Source organism: Alligator mississippiensis, chromosome 5, assembly GCF_030867095.1.
Source record: "Alligator mississippiensis isolate rAllMis1 chromosome 5, rAllMis1, whole genome shotgun sequence".
NCBI classification, from domain to species: Eukaryota; Metazoa; Chordata; order Crocodylia; family Alligatoridae; genus Alligator; species Alligator mississippiensis.
The window spans coordinates 9,097,491-9,121,059 of NC_081828.1; the positions used below are offsets into that span (position 1 = coordinate 9,097,491).

At 42.0% G+C, this 23,569-nt stretch overlaps 1 protein-coding gene across 19 annotated transcripts in view; it reads right to left on the reverse strand.

Annotated features, from left to right (window-relative positions):
* The window catches only part of TUT4 (terminal uridylyl transferase 4), a 90,133-nt gene that overhangs the window by 26,701 nt on the left and 39,863 nt on the right, over positions 1–23,569 (reverse strand). For all 19 annotated transcript variants that reach the window (XM_014598656.3, XM_019479215.2, XM_019479216.2 and 16 more), the window contains 5 exons: positions 23,003–23,129; positions 16,471–16,590; positions 15,878–16,096; positions 15,563–15,737; positions 11,706–12,463 (listed from right to left, as the gene is read on the reverse strand). In XM_014598656.3, the coding sequence (XP_014454142.2) occupies positions 11,706–12,463; positions 15,563–15,737; positions 15,878–16,096; positions 16,471–16,590; positions 23,003–23,129 (1,399 nt within the window). The remainder of the gene's footprint in view (positions 1–11,705; positions 12,464–15,562; positions 15,738–15,877; positions 16,097–16,470; positions 16,591–23,002; positions 23,130–23,569) is intronic.

Below are 23,569 nucleotides of genomic sequence, written 5' to 3' on the forward strand. Positions count from 1 at the left end.
ACTTCTAAGAGGCTTTGGCGTCGCTGAGCTGCTCTTCGTGGCTTGCCAGTACAGGTGTTTCATTGCTTTGACAATGTTGTGAAACCACAGGCTTCCCTGTTTCGGCGGCTCAGTAGCAACCGTGCAGTCAGAACACTTGGGTTTCTCTTTTGTCATTTTTGTGCTTTGTTTCTGTACTGGCAGCAAAACTGTAGATATGGGTATCACATCCCCTTCTTTTTGTGAATAAATTTGCCAAAATAACTTTTGAACGTCCCACAGGTCCTAAGCAAGTTTAAACATTCACATCATGAATATGAGGGGGTTCAGAGGAATATTTTATTTGATTAGGAATAATATTCCTAAAATGGTCAGAATGACTAGGGTGAATTTACACTTTAGAGCTCATTACTGCTGTTGGCACAGATGCAATGGTGTTGCTAATTCTGGTAGCATTAGGCGTAGCGGCTGTTTCTAAGCACCATTTACTTTATAGATTAACATAAATCTTATAACTAAGATATGATGAAAAATTAAACGGGAAAGACTAGTAGTTTTACATATGTAACTACAATAAAATATAAATTCTAGACAATACCACATAAAAAATATGTAATAATAATACGTTTATAACACTGGTTTAAATCAACAACAACAAGCTTAAACTAATAATACACTAGTTCTATAAAACCGTTGATGAGTAATTGAAGTTCATTTAGGAATTAAATATTGATGTAATAGGTCTTGAAGCTGAATAATAAGAAAAGTTAAAATAACTAGTAATAATAATAAAAAGGTAGGTGGTGGACTTGCTCAGTACTTTGGAAATGGTTATACTGAGATAAGACTGATCGTGAGTATTCATCGTAGCTTGATAATGGTGGTTGACTTTACAGAGACTCAATGGTATCTTTGACAATAGGGATACATTTCTCTCAGAAAAGGATAGAGTCCAATTTGAAGTCTAATGTAAACTCCTCTGATCAACAAAATCCAAAGCTAATCTCCTGCTGTCCACAGAAGATGTGCAACTCTGCTAGTGATCTTCGCAGAATTATTTAAGTTAGTAACAACAGCATTATGAGTTGCAGCAAATAATGGATAAAATCAGTGGGCAATGTCTACGAAAGCTTGTTGCCATGCAGGAATATAGCGAATTCTTGGTGGATTTGTACGGAATTGATCCGATATTTTAAAATACGGCCATCATCAATCTAAATTTGAAGTTGATTGTTAATTATTTTCATTTTTCTTATAGTATGGTCCATTTGAGTTAACAAGCGATCTAATTGCTGTAACAATATTTGTACAGTAAAATTTTTATAATCATTGAGGTGGACTGTATAGTGTTTTACATCTCGAAACATATTTATATGGTCCTGAAGAATTTAACAAATATCTGCCGTTGATCTGTACACACTTATTTTGTTCACAAACAACTGTTTGATCGTGAAACTGATAAATACCATAGGTCGTTCTGTTTGTAAATTCTATTTGACATAGAATAACTTTGGGAATCACTAATGCTTTATTTAAGAACCGTACTTTTTTTTTTTTTTTTTTTACACAGTTCTGAAAATTTAATCTATCGTTTTCACACTGCTCGTACTAGTTTTATTTAAGCATACTACAAATACTGGGTTAGTTATTAAAGCAGGTATAAGCTTTTTACACACTGTCATTGTAGGAAGTGCGCATCGTGTGGTAATTACAGATTTTGATTCTTCTATCTGCTCTAATGGCGGACTGCAGAATTCTACCTGTGGTAGTTTTGTTTCACTAAATACACGAGCTAACAAACGCTCTCTGATGGTAAAATTTATAAGGACTTCTGTACATTTATGAGTTAAAAGAAAATTGGATAAGGCTTTTGTAGTAGCATGAGTTAGATTTAAATGATGTAAAGAAACTTTTACTTGTCGAGACACTAAATTTTCTAAATGATCTGTATGAGTTACAATGGCACGTAATAATTTAGTATTTAGTATATTTTGCTGCAACTGGAATTTTTGCTCTAGAGAAGGTCTGTTATGAGTTTTATAACAATTAACGGTTAAAGTAATTTTCCACGGTGGATCAATAGTAGCTGGGTAATTTTGTAATTTGATATACAGGCCGCGTGGGTCCGATTGGTAATACTGCAAATAGAGGTAATGTGTATAACTGAGTATAATTATTACGAACAGTGGCGTTTAATTTGTTGAAACATGTAATATTACAGTTGTCTACTGGATCAAACCAACTGCTGTTTGGTATTAAGAATAAATGTCTTTCTTGCTTGGTAATATAAGCTGGGTTTAATGTGAAAACTTGAATTCCTGCTGATGCATGAAGCCACTTGTTGTTAATAATAGAACGATTTTCTATTATCCAAGGTGAGCTTCATTTGGAACTATTCCAATAGGCGAAAATGTCAGGATAGCCACATTGAGAAACACTGAGGCTATCTTGGGCAGCATCGAAACATCCTACAAATGGGTGTGATATAGTTTTGAACATTCCCATGTTGCCATGTCATATAACGGCTGGATAGCACGTAAAAAACAACCTGTTCCGTCAGTAAAATTTGTAACTTGTCAATTAACTGGATAAGGTGAACGCTAACAAGATACTAACTTATTGAGATTAAAATTAAACCATGGACAACCGTTTTCATCAGTGTTATTATCTAAGTTGAGCAAATTTTGGGTCCAGTTCCAATACTGAAATAACCACATACCACCTAAGTCATTTTTATGAGGGAAACTTGTTTTTTTTGTTTTTTTTTTTTTTTTTTTTTTTTTTTTTTACAGAACAACCTGGACAGGCATATAAATTTCAGGGAAGTGTTAAACCTTTTCCAGTAATGTCTTGTAAATTGCAAGTATTGTTAATCAGTAATTTGGTCCAGTTTTCTTTATATGACAAATATACATTTTGTAATTTAGACGTATTATAGGCTTTTACTTGCCCTTTATCGCAATTACAATAAACCCAAATTTCGCACTCATAGATTGTACTACAATTATCTACCCATTTTGATCTTCTATTAGAGTGTGTTTGGTTAAGTAGCACTAATGGTTTCTCATAGGAATGGATGTAAATGGTTGCATTGAAATCACAGGTAGGTGATGAGTTTTCTTGGGTGAAGCTAATTAAAATGAATCTGAAAAATATAAAAGGAAGACTCGCTTCTCATTACTTTTGACTACGACACCATGAAATTGGAACTGTATATTTTTGCCCATCATGAAATATTATTTTCACCATACTTGGATTCAACAGGACCTGAACCATAGCAGGTTTAGGTTCTGGACTGTTAGGCTATTTAACTAGGACAGGGTCGCCTGTTTTCCATTTTGGTTATTTGATTGCTTTTAAGTTTTGTTTTGGCGTGTCCCCTCGGTTATTTATTGACTGCATTATTTGGGGTACCCAAATTTGCCAATCAGTAAATTTTCCTTGATTCAGTAATTTAATTTGAGCTTTAATTATTCCATTTGTTCGTTCAATCACTCAAGCTGATTGAGGATGATAGGGGGTGTGAAATTTCCATTGTGCTTTTGGGGCATTGTTCTGCTACCCAAGTTTGTATTTTATTGGATGTGAATGCTGAACTATTGTCTGACTGGATTTCTTTAGGGTTTTTTCAATATCTACTTACTGTTTGGATAGCTATCTTTGTAGCAGCTGTAGTTAACTTATTCTGGGGAACTATTGTAATTTTCCTTGTTCCTAAATCTACCATGGTAAGGGTATAATGATACCTTTTGCAGCCTTCTAAAGGTCTAATATGATCTATTTGTCATACTTTATTAGCTTGAAAATTTTGTGGGTTATAAACTTCTAACTGCTGCTGTTTATGACTAGGGATAAACTTGTATTTGCTGCACTTCTCACATTTTAATACTAATTTTTCTATCTGTTGTCTAGTAACTAAGATATTATTGTCTACAGCTACTTGGTATAGTGCTTTGCTACTGACATGGCCAAGAGCAGTATGCCACTGTATTATCTCTATTTCTTCTTTTGAATCATCTGGGTGTATTTCTGCTCCCCAAGCGCTAGCTTGTTGATCTGCTCGTTGATGTCCTTTGGGTGTATCCTTCCGATGAGCAGATACATGTTTGATATGTATTGGACTTCTTAATTTGGTAACTATCGCCATGATGTCTTTCCAGATTTCTGAATGAGCTCTATTTCCTTTTTCTAGCAAAGATTGAGTATTTTGGTCATTTAAATTTGTAGCTATAGTAAACACAAACATTGAATCGATTCCCAGTTTAACTGGATCGTCGGGGTGCTTCCATTCAGCATGTGTTAAAGCTAGTTTTACACCTAATAATTCTCCTTTTTGTGCTGATCTATTTTCTGGCAAGCTCTCAAAGCTGGCTTTACATTGTTCACAATAAATGGTTCCCTTGCACTGAGCTCCCTGTTTGGATCCATCAGACGATAACCACGGATTGTCTTTTGTTTCTTCAAAATAAAACATGGTAGGTTTAATTGCTTTCTTGATCTGAAATTCTACTAGACTTTCTTTTTCCTTTCGAATTGATATCTGGTTTCGTAACAAAGTAAGACAACGTTCTAACAGTACTGTCTATTTGACAGGAATTAACTCAATTCGAACACCTGCATCAACAAGCCAAGTTAGAGCTCCTGCACTAACACAGCACACATTGTTGTTCCATAATTAACTGGTTCTAACGCATTAAGCAATGTCTTAAATTGTAATGTGACTAAATCTACGGACAGTTTATTGGAAGTGTAGGTACCAGAGTTACATGCTACTAGCTGTCTTTTGTTTTGTCATCCAGGCCTAATTTTCTAATTCATGAGATAAGTGAATTTTAATAGGTTCTTTTGGTACAGGATTATGAATCCGTACTGGAGCTTTTAGCAAGTTCATATTTTGGACACATATTTCCAGCTTTCTTTGAGCTTCTGGAGTAGGCTTCTAGTTTTTCCTAACACGAGCTCGCATAGGACTTAAATGACTAGCTAGTCCCGGTACGAAGGTTTTCAGTTGATTAAATAGGTCTAAATATCCTCTAGCTTGTTTTAAGGTTTGAGGAACCTCGAAGTTTTGAATTTTTAAAACAAGTTGTTTATTGGGAGAAAAACTTTGGGGTGTTAGCTTTGTTCCCAATATTGTTCCTTCCTGCGAGGGTTCCTGAATTTTAGAGGGTTTTACTTTAAATCTTTCGTTTTCTAATAAATGGATTATTTCTAGCTTTCGCACTTCAGCTTGTTCCTTGGAAGGTGATAGTATTCCAATATCGTCAATGTATACAAATACACCAGGGTAATTTCTAAGCAAAGGCTGGACTATTGTGCCAACCCATGGGCAAAACTTTAAACTTATATTGCTGAGCTCCTACAGTGATTGCCGTTATCCCTTTTGGATCTTTCAAAGGAATTGAACAGAACATGTCAGCTAAATCTAATATTACGATCTAAGAATGGTTTAGTAACTCTTTTTGCAATTCTGCTAACATTTTTCTTCGATCAGGTTGCCCTGCTGCGCTATACAATACTGTATTCATGTTTACTTTCCTTAGGTCCATTACTACTCTGAATTTGGTGTCCTTTTTTGGTACACAAAAAACAGGACTGTTGTGTCTACTGATACAAGGCTCTAGGACATTATTTTGTAAAAGACCTTCTTTCCAATTTTCTATGAAATTTCGCTTCTCAGGAGCTAAGTAAAACTGTTTAGCATATACAACAGGTCTAGGTTTATTGAGAGTAATAGTAAATCTTTGATCCTCTAATATTGAACATTCTATTGAACTTCACTAATTGGCAGGCATGCAATCAATACTGAAAATTCCTGATTTGCCTGGGTGATAATAGTATTTACATAACTTTTCTTCTCCTGCCATTAGTACATTTCCTTGAAATTGAGGAAGTTTCGTTGAGCCTGTCACTCCCGTGTATGTAATGGTTTGACCTGTTGGTTGGATTTTTATAGGTAAAATTGTTATTTGGCTTCCTGTGTCAATTAGCACTGGAATGTTCTTTTTATTTGTCACTACTATTTCCCATGGTTGATTATCTAATGGTGATCTTGGCTCTCCCAAGGTACTCACAAATCGTGATTCGGATTGATCACCAAGACCCGAATCGCGAGGGCCTGGGCATCCCTAATTCTCTGGCCTCTAACCCCGCTTGTATGCTTCAGCCACAAGCTGGGTGGTTGTCTTTTCAGGTCCTATTAAATCTGGTGTATTTAGTTGACACCATTGCCATACACTTTGTTTAAACCCTTTTCTACTTCCTAGTTGATTAAAGGCACGAGGAGTCCATCCGGATCCTCCACCTCTTCCTCTGCTTATGCCACAGGATCCTCCACGGCTACGAAAATTCGTCTCCTGACTTTGGGTGACTTGATCTACTTCTACCTGATTTACTTGTCCTTGTTTGGGATATTCTTAAAAAAAAATCCTGGATTTTTCTGCATGCTTTAAGGTTGCGTCATCTGCTAGTCTTGATAACGCATGAATTAACACGATTTGCTTAGGCGCATGTTTTTTAATCAACTGGCAAGCTAACGGAAGTTGAGAAACACGTTCCGTGTCTGGGGCCCAGTCACGTCTCCCTTGCGCTTCATTTCTTATTGCTTTTGTTGATAAACCAATCATAGAATAACAGCAGTTTTCTTTGGTATTCTACCACCCTTCCGACAAAGGTTCACCTTCGAGGGACAAATAAATTGCAAGCTATATTCCTGGACTCAATGCTCGTTTATCCCATTGGGGGTTATCTGGAAGGTTTAACATACTGCCACCTCCACGAATTTTCCACAGAAGAGTTCGAAACTCTCGTTTTGTAAAATTGTCTCCCAAGCAGGATTATGTTACTCTACCTACCCAGGTGAGCGGGGGCTCATCTGGTTTTCGTTTACAGTGTTTGGCTTTCTTCTATTTCTGAATCCTTAAAGGACCTCTCTTCTACCATATACCTAGCTGGAGGGGGTGCTTCAGGTGCTTTCATGCCATCTGGAACAAAAGGGGTTTCCATCTTTATACCTTGTACTGGTGCTGAGGCCGCTACTGGGTCTAAATCTGGATTGTATGAGGGAAGTGGTTCAGCTTTGATTTCTTGAGATTTTAACTGGGAGCACAATTGCTGATTCTTATGCTCCAATCGCATGGTTGCCTGTTGGTCTTCCATTCGATCACAGACCAATTTACAACACGTCTGTAACAGTAGTGGAACTAATTTAGGAATGTTCAGTTCACATTTCTGGTTTTTACCTTTTGCTGTAATTGCTCCTGCTATCCCATTTTTTACTAACTGCTAGCACAAATTTTGTCTCAAAAGAAAGTCACTTTTTAAAGTCTCAAAAGAAAGTCACAAGATTAATTAACTGTGATTGGTCCTCCTTTTGGCACAGGCTCTTTAAAAGGTTTGCTTGCTTGGCATTATCATGGAGATAGTCATAGAAGCACATCAGCCTGTTTCCTTCATCTTGTTCAACCTGAGTTTCTTTGGCTTGTGCCAGGGTTTGGACTGCACGTGTGGCCTACAAATTGGGTTTTGAACCTTCTTCACCTTCCTCTAGCATATACCGCCATGCACAAGAAACTGCAGCTTTGAGTGAACCTGTGCTAGAGCAACAACTCCATCCTTCTTGAGTCATTTGAACTCCTGGGAACTTTACTGGGATTGGCTGAGCGCTAGAACATTTTGTGGTTAGTGTGGTTTGGTTCTGACTTTATTTTGTACCGCATTGTGGTGAGATACCCTTTTCACCTCTGATCTTTTCAGGTTAGGCTCCTGGAGGCAAATCTATATTGTATCTTTTCAGGTTAGGCTCCTGGAGACAAATATACAGATTGCAGCTTACTTCTAAGAGGCCTTGGCATTGCTGAGCTGCTCTTCGTGGCTTGCCAGTACAGGTGTTTCATTGCTTTGACAATGTTGTGAAACCACAGGCTTCCCTGTTTCGGTGGCTCAGTAGCAACCGTGCAGTCAGAACACTTGGGTTTCTCTTTTGTCATTTTTGTGCTTTGTTTCTGTACTGGCAGCAAAACTGTAGATATGGGTATCACACCAGAGCTCAGAAATTCCACCAGAAGATAAAAGTAATCAAGGAGGCCAGGGAAATGGGAACAAAAATTCAAAAGGTTTAAATTGAAGAAAAGTAGAGTTAGATTTTTTTTAAACACGCATAAAACTACTTCCTCAATAAGAACAGAGGAGCAATGGAACAAGATGCCCAGAGAAGATGTGAAATCTCCGTCATAGCAGGTTTTCAAGGAGAAGCTGGACAAGTATTTGCCTGGGGTGGTTTAGGTATAACACGTCCTGTATTTATGCAGAGTGTTAAGACTAAATAACCTTTGAAGTCCCTTACAACTCTATGGTTCTGAGATTCAGTTTTAAGTCTGGTAACTTCAGAAATTAATTTATTTTAATGTACGCAATGAAGAAGGTAAGGAATCCTTTATTCATAGGTCTCAGCACCTGACAATATTTAAGTACACAAATGATCGCAGCTTGTCTCTCAACTTATTTCAGTTCAATTTGCCTATCGTGACCAGCCAACATTAAAAAAAAAAAAATTAAAAAAATCACCGATTAAAATAGATATAGATATATATAGTTCCAAAAAAGATTTTAAAGTTAAAAGTATCCCTTTAACAAACTGGACTTTTCAACCACAACAAAACAGCAAGCAGCAATCCCAAATATTTTCAATGATCATAATCAGGAAAAAATATATATCTCTACTGCATAGCTATCAGTCACACCAGTTCTATTCCATTAAAACCTTCAGTTCCATAACATGCAATATTATCCCCACAAATGCCATGTTACGAGGCATACTGAGATACATGGTAGAAAAAAGTCACCATGCCAACGGAAGAGGATAATTAAGAGGGAGCATGACAAAACACAATTCTTTAGGAATGTATTAATGAAGACGCTGCAGAAATCATAGTGCTCTTATACAGTTTTTCAGAATTAAAGGACCAGTTTCCCTGAACTTCAATTTAATTCCTCCAGTGACAGCCAAAATAAAGAGATCTGATCAAACCGGAGTCACTGATCATGTTCATGACCAGGACTTTTGCCTCTGAGAACTCTAGGATTTTGGCTTGATGAAAACTGATTACTATCAATTTGCTCCCAAACATCTAATCAGCAACAGAAGGTCTGCAGATCTCTGACCACTATATTGGCAGGTCTTTGCTCTGCTTATCCATTTATTATTTCACTTCATATTCCTTCCCCCCGGAAAGGCTCAGAGTAGCTTACAATAAATTATAACAACCCACAGATAAATGGCAGACTCCCCAAATGACACCCCAACATTTTAGAGCTTCACTCCACTCCAGCTACCTACTCCTACTACCCCAGCTATTACGCAGGAACGCAAATCCTCTGGTCCATCCCAACCACACTAACATCTATGGAGGCATCTACATGTATGCTTTACTGCAGTTGACTAATTAGCTCTGCAGTAAAGCGTCACTGTCTACATGTGCGGCACTATTAGGTCACAGTAAACTAAACAGCTCTGCTGTAGGATGGTACTGTCTGGGACAAATACTATCCTCTGGCAGAGTTATTTAGTGTGCTGCAAAACATGTGTAGACAATGGCCAAGGCTGGCAGGGGCACAAGGGTCCTACAGTGCAGGGCTGCCTGCCAGCTAGCCCTGCACTATAGCACCCTCGTGCCCCAGCCAGCCCCTCCACAACACACTAAGCCAGGATGGAGCAGCTCTGGGCTGCCAAGCTAACCCCCCTGGGCCCTCTGCCAACCAGGGCTCAGCATGCTGTGGTCCTAGGTGCATGTGTAAACACTGCGCCTGGGAGTAATAAACTCTGGCGTGAACTGTGCCAGAGTTTATTCAGGAGCATTAATCTCATGTGCAGATGTGCCCTATATATAAAAACCTCTTCCCATTTTCTCTTATGCCACCCACTCTCTCCCGCCCCTCCCTCCCATGCAAAGGAGATCCTCCCCTTCTCTCCCAACGTCCCTCCTAATCCCATACCCACCTTGGCCTACAGCTGGCCTTTAAAATGCATAAATAGTACCCCTGCTGACCAACTGCTGAAACTTCCTTAGCCTGACAAAGGGTTTTTGAACTCGAAAACTTGCTTAATAACTATTCTCCAGCTATTTGGGTTGGTCTAATAAAATACATCAAATTCACCCAAGTAACCTTGACTGCCTATGTCCTTAGACCAACACGGCTACAACCTACACCCCTGTAAATAGTACCCCCTCCCTCCAACAAATACAACATTTATATCCCTTTATACAAGGGATATAAATTCAAGAGACCCAAAAGAAGGAAATAACAGAATAACCCTCAGTCCTCACCTCCATCCCCAGCCAAAGGCCAATGCCAAAGGGTGCCCTTCAATAGCTTCCCATGGCAAAACTCACCTGGGAGTTAACCCAGGGAGGCCTGCCAGCTCTGTAGGGCTGCAGGCAGACCAGGTTCTTCTCTCAGTTTGGGCAGCCAAGAAGATGCCCGAGCTGGGCTGTTTGACTTTTAATTACACTGAAAGGCTACAAATTTCTACCATCAAATTTATGGCTGTTCCTTCTCCCAGAGGAAGGGAATATGGTGAAGGCAAACCTTGCAGTCCTCAGGAGTGAGCACAGGCACAGCAGTGGCTCTGCATAAACAGTACTTCTAGTAAGATCTAAGTGATATTTGCCAACAGTCAATACTTCTATAACCTGGAATGATCACATATGATGTCCCCCACTAGGGCAAATCCTGATTATTTTTCAGGAAAAGGGATCATGGTGCTGATAACATCGTGTTACAACTTCTCTCAACCCATGGTGATACCCTCACATTATCTTCTTACTGGTCTATAAACTAAACTGTCCTGAGAGAGCAAGTACAGTTAAAGAGACATAGGCTTTTCATGACAGGCAATGGGACAGTAACAAAACAATACATCTGTTTGGAAATCAAGGATGCATTTCTATCACAAAGTGAAGTGATGTACTTTGCAGCCAAGTAGTGCATTTACTCAAATCCAAGATGAGCTTTCCCCTGCATTAACCACTGGGGGGGGGGAAAGCAATGCAGGGGGGAGCTCCTTGTCTTGGATTCATGTATGGGGGGGATGGATGGGGAGGCAATTGCAGCAGTTCCAGCTCCTGCCTCAACCTGGGCTTAGAGTCAGAGTCACAGCCATTGCTGCTGCTCCCTCTAATCCTTCCCCCCACAACTACTCCCCATTGTCTCCTACTCTCAATCACAGCTCCAGCCCCACTCTGGCACTCTCTTGCTTGGCAGCAGCTGTGGCAATACAATGGTGGCAGCAGCCCTGACCCCAGCATGATCATAAGGCCAGTGCTGCTTCTGCCACAAGCTGCTCAGATGTGCCAGGGCCACCAGGTGCTCTGTGCCCCCAGCCAGAACAGGGTCAGAGCTACAATAGAAGGTAAGCAGGGGAGGGGTAGGGGGCAGGCACAGCAGGACAGGGAGCAGGGGTCAGGCTGCTTGACAGCCCCACGACCTGCCCCCTGCTGCAGTGGTGTCGGGGACAAATTTAAGATGACCCTCCAAAATTTAGATTCCATACATGGAAAACTGTAACAAATGTATAATTTGTCTATATACAGAATCTAATTATTTGGGGGTCATCTTAAATTTCAAGTTGTCTTTGATTTGGGTAAATATAGTGTATGTTTTATTGATGTGTTCATGTAGTATCAATAAAAAAAAATCCATTTGAGCATCTTTAAAACGCATCTTACCTTTCCAGAAGTCAAAATAAACTTATCAAACACATAATGCATTTCTTCTGTGCAGAGTCTGTCTTCATCCTTAAGGTCACAAACTTCTACCATTGCTTTGCAGTTGAGCGAGGTAGCTGCCGTGCTAGTGCTAGCGCACGTATTCTTCTGTGAACGTTCTGTTACTGAATTCTGTTGACTTTCAGCATCAGAAAATTCATTAATAGAATTTGAGTCATACGACTGATGTTCACTGCAATGACAACGGTGTCTTAACTCATCTTCATTGACACAAATTTGTGAAGTCTCTAGATCATCTTGCTCTTTGAGTAATTTTTGCTTTAATTCACAGCGTTCACTAGGAATAAGGGATACAGTTTCCCCTCTGTCTTCTTCATAATTAGAGCCTAACGCATCTGTTTTATTTGCCAATACATTGTCTTTGTTCTTCGGAATACATTTCTTGGAAGCAGATTCCTTTTCATTACATTCAACTTCACTCTCCTGCATGTTACATCCACTTCCTGTGTTCTGTTTTTCTCCAACTTTATCCGCCTGAGGAAGGCAACAATTGGCTACAGAGTCTCCAGATTTTGTAGATTTCTTGTTGCTAATTTTTCCCTTTTCTTTCTTCTTGGTATCTGGTTTGGATTTAGTCCCATCTTTACTTTGTGGACATGCAAAATATTTATATGCTGTCCGGAATCGCTCCAGGATGTACTCAAACACCATCTGGCTATTTAGGCTTCGTGCAACATTTCTCTTTAGTGCAAAAGGATCTAGAAAAAAGATCATTCAAATAGTAATAATTTATTACCCAATTTATATAGTTTACTTACTAACTGATAGTCATCTATTTGAACTACACTATTAAATTATTAGTGCACTGCATTTTGAATAAGAGCATATTACAGTGCAGTCCAGAACTGTATTTATGCTATGCATTCTCCTCTTCAGCTCCTTGCAGACCTGACTGTTCTCATGAAAAGACTGAAGGACAAAATGGAATAAATATAGCTCAGATACATACTGTTCCTAAGTACCATTTAAGGAACTAGATCCTCTGGGATTCTCTATAGGCGTTCCTGTATAATCACTGTACACCAACAGTGAATGTCTATTATTCACTATAGAGGATAATATTAATTAAAATTGTGGGATATTTCTGCTTTGTTAAAAAGTCACATTATAGTCAACTGATAAACTTGAAATGAAAATAAATATCTATATGTGACAATTAATTTTTATATAATTCTGCCCATGTTTTCTCCTTCACTCAATAGTTACCTTGGAATTTAGTGTTAAAAATTAGCATCTTTAAAAGCAAAGAGATATTCACCAAACTGACTGTCAAAACGTCACTTTGTAGGGCTTTCTATTTTAATCTGAAAGCTACCAGAAAACTAATGTTCACAAATCAAAAGACAACTCATTATTGCTGTAGCTGTACAATTTGACCTGGAAATTTGTACATTATATGGGGTTGCTTCTTCCTCTTACATTAACCACAGTAAGCAAACAAGAGAGTTTTTAACAAAAAAACCCTTTTTCAGTTAAAAATACAACGGCCATATACAATCCCTCCTTCCCCAAATAACCACTATTTAATCACCTCCTGGTCCTCTGTATCCTCTTTCTCATAGCTCATTTCTTTATTATACCTTACAGGCTTCAATTTCCACATACAGGAGCATAGGCAAGTAGGGCTGCAAGAGACATACGGGCGCGTCTATACTAGTGCGAACATGCGCTCTGCGGTGCCTCAGAGGCTTTTGAGGCACCGGAAAATGCATGCAGAACATGTGAAAGGGTTCTCCGTGGTGCATATTTGCAGTGTGGAAGAAAAAATGATATACCAGGAACTCCCTGTATCCAAAAAATTGCAGCAAAGCAAGGTGTCACACATGGCTGCAGCATGCGCCACCCGAAACAGAAGCCTGGTCTGGTGCAGCCATGCTCTGGCTGCTGGCCAGGCTCCATGCACCCAGATCGCTCCTGCTGCAACCCCAGGAGGTCCCCAGGATCCCAGGTACGGCTGCTGGGGCCAGCCCAGGTGCTGGCCCCAGCCTCCTGTACCCCACCTGGGACAATCTGCTACATGCCAGAGTGTGTGCAAGGGCATGCCCAGGGACAAGTAGCAGCAACACAAATATGTGCAGCTGGTATCTGTCCCCAGGGAAATGCATGTTTCCGCTTAGGAGGACACGTGCGGTGAGGTCATCTGTCCAGCCCCCTGCTCCCCCTCCCAAGCTCTTTTGCTTGATCACAACCAATGTAGACCTTTACCCACCTTACCCCTGCTTCCCACATTTTTTTTTTTTTTTTTGCAGGAGGATTTTTTTAAAACATTTTTCTCTCTGGACTTGCTTCTTGCCTCTGAAACATTTCATTTACATTTTTCTCTATTTCCCCTCAGACCTTCCTTCTACTTTTCTTTTTCTTTTGCATCTCCTCATACTTTAAACCTCCTTGACCAGAGTATTATTAACTACTGATTAAGATTCACTCCTAGGTCCACTCCTATTGGTCTAGGACAATGTTGCTCAAGTTTATGGCTCCACAGTGGATGAGTGATACCAACTCAGTCCAGCTGTACTCTGTGCGGGCCCTCCATGAGCCCAATCCAGCTGGCCCCACCTTGCCATGGCTATACCAGTCCAATCCAGCTATGTGCCAATTTGATCCAGCACACCTGGATCTGGCTGCATAGTGGCGTGATGTAGCATGCAGGACCACATTATCCAGCCCCTGTGTCTCCCCCAGGTTCCAAAAGTTTGCCACCATGGAGGCAGCAATTAATGCTGCCAATGCCCAAAGCCAAATTTCCAGATCCTTGGGAAGCCTCATGGATTGGATGACATGGCTGTACAGGCTGGGGTTGAGCATCCCTGATCTAGGAGACTTCATCCGCTTAAGTCCATGACCGAATGACTAATATGTTCTACCTTGCAACTTTCAATCAACATCAACTTTTTCACTCTTGGATTTAGCTAATCGCACCACATCTCAAACCCTTATAAAACCCGAGTTTAATCTTCCCTCCTAACCTTTTTTCAAACCCTCATTTTCGTTCCCATTGACAAGCCAAAGTTCTGGTACATTATATTTTTTGATCTTTCCCAATAAACAACGTTAAAAAAAAAAAGTCCCCCCCGGGAAGCCCCCCCATTGTTTTTCAACTAGAAACGGACAAAACTTAATTACTTCTCTTTGGCTCTCTCCTATCAATACACTTTAGGCGTCACTCCCAAATTCACTTAACATCACACTTGCCAAATGTGCTCTTTTGGGCAGGAGATTCAGATTTTGGGGCATTTTCTAGGACACAACAATCTTCCCAAGAAGCTACAGGTCAGCTTCCTATTGTGGAAATATGACCTATGAGGGCTTCCAGTCCATTGAATTAGCTCTATTCCTCTGATCAGTGCTCTCCCCTCTGCTCTGCCTAAGCATCAGAAGCAGGGAAAATAGACTGATGGGATGATCAAAGGCGTTTAAAAGATCCAATAGCATGAGAACTGCGGAGGCAATGTTCTCACATTTCCAGAAGCAATGGAGAAGAAAAAAAAATGGATGGAGGCAACACAGATAAAGGGGAATGAAACAGATGGAGATAAGCCAGAAGAAGGAAGAGTACATACGAATATAAAGAAAGGAGAAAAAGGTGGTTAAAAACCAAAGCCAAGTATTTCAAGAGTCAGCATGCCATGCTGCAGTACTTGGTGGCTGACACACTTGCAAGCAGTCCAATTAGCTAGAAAAAGTATTTGCGTTTTCCCCACCATTTGTAACTGATGCAATCCACTGTCAAAAGATCGTGCCAGTGAGATACAAACTAGGTATAGTACAAAGGACAATGCATAATTTCTGCAACCTACCTTCAATGGCTATTCGCCTTTTAGGCCAGTTCTTGTTCTCTCTGGTTAAGAGTTCTTGTACCCGTATACTGATGACATATTCTTCCAAAGCAAATTCCAGTGTGTAAAACTTCAACAGTTCTAACCACAGTTGCCCCAGGGACACCTGGTGGGGTGTTTCAAATACTAAGGGAGACTGAAACAAAGACAAAAATATTTAGTTGCAATAAGACACGGAAATTCCAATATTTTTCTAGTCCTTTTAGATTAAAACTTTAGTGATCACGCAGAACAAATACCAGGTAGGGTCTGCCCTCAGACAGAACGATGACTCACTTTTCCATGCTTCTCCTTAGCATTACTTTGGTTATCTGCTTCTGAGCCTGAAGCCTTCTTGCTGCCACCTTTTTGCTGCTCAGCTTTAGTTTTGCCTTCAACACCATTTGAGTTTTTCCCTGCTCCATTATTTGGTGGTTTGTATTCCCATCGTACAAACTTCTCTTCTATAACTTTCAACTGGTGATCATCTGGCCTCTTTGAATCAAAGCCTTCAATCTATAAATACAGTTAAAGGGTTTCTGAGACAGGATCAGATGCAGTAAACCATACAAGAGTATATGGCCAGGGTAATCAATGCCATATCAACAGACTGCTACAGAATTAAAAAAGAAAAACTTTCTTCTTTTCCCAAAGTCAGCACTGTACAATTACTTAGTGTATTATGAGAGACTTTCACCTCCCCCAGAAATATCAGGCACATATCAACTGTCAGAGAAAAAAAATATGCACAGTGTTTTTGTTTCTGGGTTGTTGTTTTTTTATGAACTACTAATCCAGTCAGATAAAACAAAATTTGCAATCCTATAAGCTACTTATGTACCCCTTAAATTATTGCCAGAGTGGGATTATGTTATTAACCAATAACTTACCCAAGCGCCTAAATAGGATGGTAAAATAGGTGGTTTTCTTTGTTGAAGAAAAAATATCACCATTAAGGCAAAGGAATACGAGGGGATCCCACCTTCTGCCTGGCAGTCAATATGGCACAACTACAAGAAGAGAAGCTATTAGTTTTCTGATAAAATTTACCATATAGTTCAACATATCAGATAAATAAACCAATAAAAGGATTCAAAATTATTCAGGAGCATTTGCAAAAGCTGGGCAGAAAGCATTTCATTTTAAAATCTACAGTACACAACATCAGCTGTTCTCTTTTGCTGGTGAGAAATGAAAAGACACAATAAACTTTTATATACATTCCTCCTGCAAGATCTCCTTTTGACTTGCAATGCATTCAGAATGCAGCATCTCACTCCTTCGTTCTCACCTTGCAATTTCCATGTTACTGCATTATTTGGACCATTCTGCTGTGTCTACACTTCAGCCCAGGTTAAAATGTAAACACCAATCATTTGTGAAGATCTTGGAATTTTACTAGGACTACTGTCACATATACATGGGGTAGCCAATCTTCCTGCCCGAAGGAGCAGCCTACCAAAATCTTCATGTAGCTAAGAGCTGATTGGTAACAAAAACTCCTGCGTTTCCCCAGTGTGTGTCACCCAGCTTTCTACCATGTGCTACCCTAGATCTGTCTGGGGGCTGCACAAGGCTCATGAGCCACAGCAAGGCTATTCTGTGCATCTGTGGGTCATGTACACCATCCTATCTGGGACCTATGCTTTTTCCCAGGAAGTTTGATGTTGTTCAGTCCTCACATATATAGGACTTCCTCATATCTGGCAGTAGACTATTCTTCCAGTTGTTCAAGAGACTTATTTTTGTACTTTTTAGAGTCAAAAGGTTCGCTTTTCTAGTTCATATTGCTTTGCTTGTATGTATTCTATGGCACTGGCGTTTCATAAAACAATCTATAACAATACTACATAACGGAATGCACTTTTTGTTGAACTCAAATCATTTAAAGTCAAGTATTACTTGATACCAACATCAAAACTGAATTACAGAAAGGTTTAATATCTGAAGTGTGCTCAACAGGCCTGTTAGAGCTCATTTCTTATGATCAACACTCATGTCCCTATAAGATACAGTGTAAAGATGTTGGTGAACCACATGAGCTCATTTTTAAAGCTACCTATAATTTTGATGAGCAGTAGATTTTGCAAAAAATGCATGCTTTCGCTGGAAATTAATTTTGGGAAAGAGGTCACAGAATATGGGTTTACAGGGCACTGTCCCTTTTGACAAATCATTGTTAACAGGACAGCCGGTGTTTCCCAGCTGTTCTGCATCATCATGTTGCAGAGGCTAGAATGCAGCCCAGGACAGAACGGCGGTTTCAGGAGTATGATTTAAAGGTGAGGTTCTCACCCACACTTCACCTGTTTCCCATAACGCAAAAGAATCAAAGTGGTATACAAATGGGCACTAAGTAGGCAGCGATGCCTGCTCTCCCGCCTGCCTGGTGCACCGTGATGCTCTGCCTCCCCGCTGGACTCCGGCTCAGGACCTTTAACCAACCAGCTGGGACCAGCCTACAGAAACTGGGACTGTCCACCCAAACTGAGACATACGGACACATTGCACAGCCACTGGCGGTAATATCTGAACACTCGTGGCACACGGGCCAGGTCCCGGAGGACTGGAAAAGGGCCAATGTGGTCCCCATTTTCAAGAAGGGGAGGAAGGAGGACCCGGGCAACTACAGGCCAGTCAGTCTCACCTCCATCCTTGGCAAAGTCTTCGAAAAAATGATCAAGGCTCACATTTGCGAGAGCCCGGCAGGACAAATTATGCTGAGGGGGAACCAGCACGGGTTCATAGCAGGTAGATCATGCTTGACTAATCTAGTTTCTTTTTGTGACCAGGTTACGAAATGCCTGGACACAGGAGTAGAGGTTGATGTCGTACACTTAGACTTCAGGAAGGCCTTCGATACGGTATCCCACACCATACTGGTGAACAAGTTAAAAGGCTGTGACTTGGATGACTACACGGTCCGGTGGGAGGCGAATTGGCTAGAGGGTTGCACCCAGAGAGTCGTAGTGGATGGGTCGGTATTGACCTGGAAGGGTGTGGGCAGTGGGGTCCCGCCGGGCTCGGTCCTTGGACCAGTACTCTTCAAGGTCTTCATCAGCGACTTGGACGAGGGAGTGAAGTGTACTCTGCCCAAGTTTGCGGATGACACAAAACTGTGGGGAGAAGTGGACATGCCGGAGGGCAGGGAACAACTACAAGCAGACCTGGACAGGTTGGACAAGTGGGCGGAAAACAACAGAATACAATTCAACAAGGAGAAATGCAAAGTGCTGCACCTAGGGAGGAAAAATGTCCAGCATACCTACAGCCTAGGGAATGACCTGCTTGGTGGAACAGAAGCGGAAAGCGATCTTGGAGTCCTAGTGGACTCCAAGATGAACACGAGTCGGCAGTGTGCTGAAGCCATCAGAAAAGCTAATGGCACTTTATCACGCATCAGCAGATGTATGACGAATAGGTCCAAGGAGGTGATACTTCCCCTCTATCGGGCGCTGGTCAGACCGCAGTTGGAGTACTGCGTGCAGTTTTGGGCACCGCACTTCAAGAGGGATGCGGATAACCTGGAGAGGGTCCAGAGAAGGGCCACTCGTATGGTTAAGGGCTTGCAGGCCAAGCCCTACGAGGAGAGACTGGGGCACCTGGACCTCTTCAGCCTCCGCAAGAGAAGGTTGAGAGGCGACCTTGTGGCTGCCTATAAGTTCATCACGGGGGCATAGAAGGGAATTGGTGAGGTTTTATTCACCAAGGTGCCCCCGGGGGTTACAAGAAATAATGGCCACAAGCTAGCAGAGAGCAGATTTAGATTGGACATTAAGAAGAACTTCTTCACAGTTCGAGTGGCCAAGGTCTGGAATGGGCTCCCAAGGGAGGTGGTGCTCTCCCCTACCCTGGGGGTCTTCAGGAGGAGGTTAGATGAGTATCTAGCTGGGGTCATCTGAACCCAGCACTCTTTCCTGCTTATGCAGGGGCTCGGACTTGATGATCTATTGAGGTCCCTTCCGACCCTAGCATCTATGAATTTATGACACCCTAACAATAAGCTGCAATTCTAGGCTGAGAAAACATCCCTTGGTGCAGGGATTGTGGATGATATACTGCTGCCTGATGCCATCTTTACAAATCCCTGGTTTAAAAGGCAAATACAGAGGAAAGCTCTGATGGTAGGCTCTATGACTACGTAATGGACTATGTCATGTGATGGTAAGGCTCTATGTAAGGACTGCAGCATTGCTGGGATTTTGAGCAGCATTACTGGCACCTGGACCCCATGAGGGAGTCTCCCTCTAAGCAGTCGGCTCTGTGTTCTCCTTAGAATCAGAGGAAAGTTGGGCCGGAAGAGACTTCTGGAAGTCGTTCTAGTCCAGCCACCTGCCTGAGGCAGGATCACCCCTATCCAAATCATCTTGTACAAATCCTTGTTTAACCTATTATCAAAACAACGCAGTCAACTCTGTCATACAGGCACAAAGCAGAGCACCCTACCCTGCCATAGGTAGAGTAGGGGGACAAGGGTGGCCAGTGTGCTGCTGCTGTGAGGCTTATCAAAATCACTCAAGAGATCCAAGAAAGACAGCAACCCCCGCTTCCACTACCCCCCGGTCCATACCAATCTGACCATGGCATAAAACTCCTTCTTCTGGTGAATCTACATTGCAAAGAATAGCGTTCTTCACTTTGGTTGGCCGACCCTAGCTAGCTAACCTAGGTTAAAATAGCAGTTTACACTATAGTTAGATGCTCAAATTCAAAGCCAGGATCCCTTGTAGTAGGCTTTAACTTGATCTTTTAATCAAAGTTGCCTTTCCTTTATTGCTATTTCAACCCAAGTAAGCTTAAGAACAAGCTTTTTTGTGGTGCAGACATACCCTTTGGAAAGAGAATCTCAGCCTTGAAATCATTAGCTGAATTCCACCAGATGTCTTTATGAGCAATACTTTATTGCAAGTTAGAGTTGGGGAAGATTTTATGACTATAAAAATTGCATTTTCTAAGGATCAAGCTAGGAATTTTAGAAATGTTCCTTAAAAGCTCCTTAAAAGCAGTCACAGGACTGGGAAACTAGAAGCAATTTAATAAAAAAGGTCTCTCCTCCCAGTCACCTCCATCCTTCACCTTTTTTTGGCAACTTAAAAAAAAATGCACATGCTTGTCTTCAGCTAGAAAGTGGACATATTCCACATCACACTCCGCTCCATTGGCTTCCAATCACAGCACGGAACGCAGAATTCAGAATGGCTACTGTATGTTCAACACTATATATTGGAACAAATTCCTGAATAGCCACAGTCTATTTCCAAGGGTTTGATGATTCATCAATAAATTGCTTGTTTGTATTCACAAAAAACAAAGGCTTGTATCCTTATTACCAGGGATCCTGGTTTTCCCTGATTAAAAAAAATTGCAAATTTCTCTGAAAAAAAAAAAAATATAACCACATAACCCTAACACTCCCCCCCCCGCCACACACACATATACATAGGTATCAACTGAACACAATATTTTCTTGATATATTAACAATTTTAAAGCCATTTTAGACAATTTTGGAAGCCTAGTGCCTCAATCACTATAATAAAATAAATTCTAAATACCTATAAATTTTGGTATTTGATTTTGGGTTTATCATGGAAAAATCAGACATCCCTCCTCCTCAGCTCACAGAACACAGGCCCAGGCCCCTCACTCCTAAGCCACAGCCCTGCCAGTGCCCCTCACTCCAGCCCCACCCCACAGCTCCCTGGCCCTGCTGGTGCCCTTTACTCCCCACACCCACAGCCCTCTGCCCACTCCAGCCCTACCAGAGGGGCCCCCCAGCTGCCAGGGCTATGGAGCCAGGGACCTGGGTCCAGAGCCCCCTGCCTCTCCGCAGCAGCCCCCAAGCCCCGGCTTGCTACAATGGAGTGGAGCTGAGAGGCTGGCACCCCCCTACTACCTGCCGTCTGCGGGCTCGGGCAGAGTGGGGAGGGGTACGGGGGGGGGGGGGGGGGGACGACGACTCCCCACTGCTGCATGCACTCCCAAGGAGCAGGGGGACCTGTGTCCCCTGATCTGTGCGTGGGGTAGGGGCAGGCTGCCCACTGTGGGCTCAGTCTCCCCGTTTTGCTGCCCTCCCCCAGGGCCACCTCAGCCCAGTGGGTGCAACCAGGCGCAGCAGGGCAGAGTGAGGCCGCGTAGGGAAGCTCCTTGCTGCTGTGAGTTCTGCACTGCCCTGGTGAGGCATCCCCTGCCCACATGGCAGCAGTTAGGGGCACAATCCCCCACCGCTGCCATGTGGGCAGGGGATGCCTCGCCAGGGCAGCACAGAACTTGCAGTGGCAAGGAACAACCCTGCGTAGCCCCGCTCTGCCCTGCTGTGCCAATCACACCCAATGGGCTGCAGACACCCTGGGGTAGGACAGCAGGGTGGGGAGCCAAAGCCCTTAGCAGACAGCCTGCGCTCAATCTCTGCCCCATGCACAGATCTTGGGGGCAGGGGTCCCCCCTGCCCTATGCACAGATCTTGGGGGCAGGGGTCCCCCCTGCCCTCCCAGGAGTGTGTGCAGTGGCAAGGAGCCAGCCCCAACCCTCGAACAAGCTGTCTGTGGCCCCATCCCACTCCCCACTGGGGCCCTGCAGCTGTGTATTCCAGCCCCAGGCTCCAAGCCTCACACACCCTCTGGCTGGGCAGCAGCCCCAGCCCCAGCCCTGCCCAACTCACTTCCTCCCTCCCTATGGGGGCTTCAATCTCCTCTCCCCACTTACCTGCAGGAGCTACTCCCCAGCCTGCCTGGCCATGGCCCCTGCCTGACCACCCTCCTTCCACTCCCTCTAGCCCCTTGCAGGCTGGAACTCTGCCAACCTGTAGACAGCTCTTTGCAAAAGTGCAAATTCACAGGTGTCTACATTAAAATAAAAAATCCACATTTTTCCAGGTAAAAGGGGAAAATCCACATTTTTCTCCGTCTTCCCATGGGAAATTGGAAACCCGGATCCCTGCTTATTACATAGTGCTATGGGCTTTATTTTTACATTTTCTCTACTCACTTTGGACAGACTCTTCTCTCTTTCAGGTCCCTGTTAATAGAAGGCTGCCTTCCCTTCTGCAGCTCCTCCTATCAGTATTTGTCAATTTTTCTTCTCAACCTCTAATGAGGCTCAGGAGTAAGAAAACAATTTTATTCTTCTCATGTCTTTCAATTCTTCTCTCCTTAGATTAATGGTTATTTCTCTAATTGTAGCATACAAATGCTGAAGAATGTGAAGAATTTACGGGAAAGATGATATGCGAGGCTATATTGGCCATTTTCATGTAGTGAGATAAAGAACATCTTTGACAACTTTAGTAGCACCGTGAATTGCTGTCTGATGACAGAGGTCTATTTCTGTAGCAAATTCATTGCTGTTTCAGACTATATGTTATACACAGTTGTCAAAGCAGGAACAAATGCACTTAAGCAGTCTTTATTTTTTATAAAACTTACTCTAGCCCAGTAGCGGAAAGCCAGTACCAGGGGAACAAGGACAGGCTCCAGTTTGCCAAGGGCAGCCAACAAGTCAGTTGTAAGACAGGCCACATCATTTCTAGCACTCACTTTACAAGTTAAACCACTGTAATTAAAAGAAAATTAAGAAAACAGTTTAAGTTCAGAACTGTATCTTGCAGGGAACAGACAGATTTTAAAAGACTGCAGATCTCACAATACCAAAAGCAAACAGCGAAATTCTCATATTACATGAAAGGCAGAAGGTAGAGCAGGGTGGCACCTTAGAGACTGCCACCCTGTGTTACCTTCTGCCTGACTTCAGGATGACATGACTAACTGATGCATGAAAGCGATGGGTCATTTTAACAAGCACCCTGGTACCTATATAAACCCTCATTACTGAAGACTCAGGAATCAGATGTGGAACCAACCAAAATCTTTTCCTGTACAAGATGCAAAAATGTCACTGATGATTATCTTCTATGATCAGCTTTGCTTCTGATTAACTGTGGCCTTATTTAACTCACCTAAACTCCTCCTACACACATGAAGTAGAGCACAACT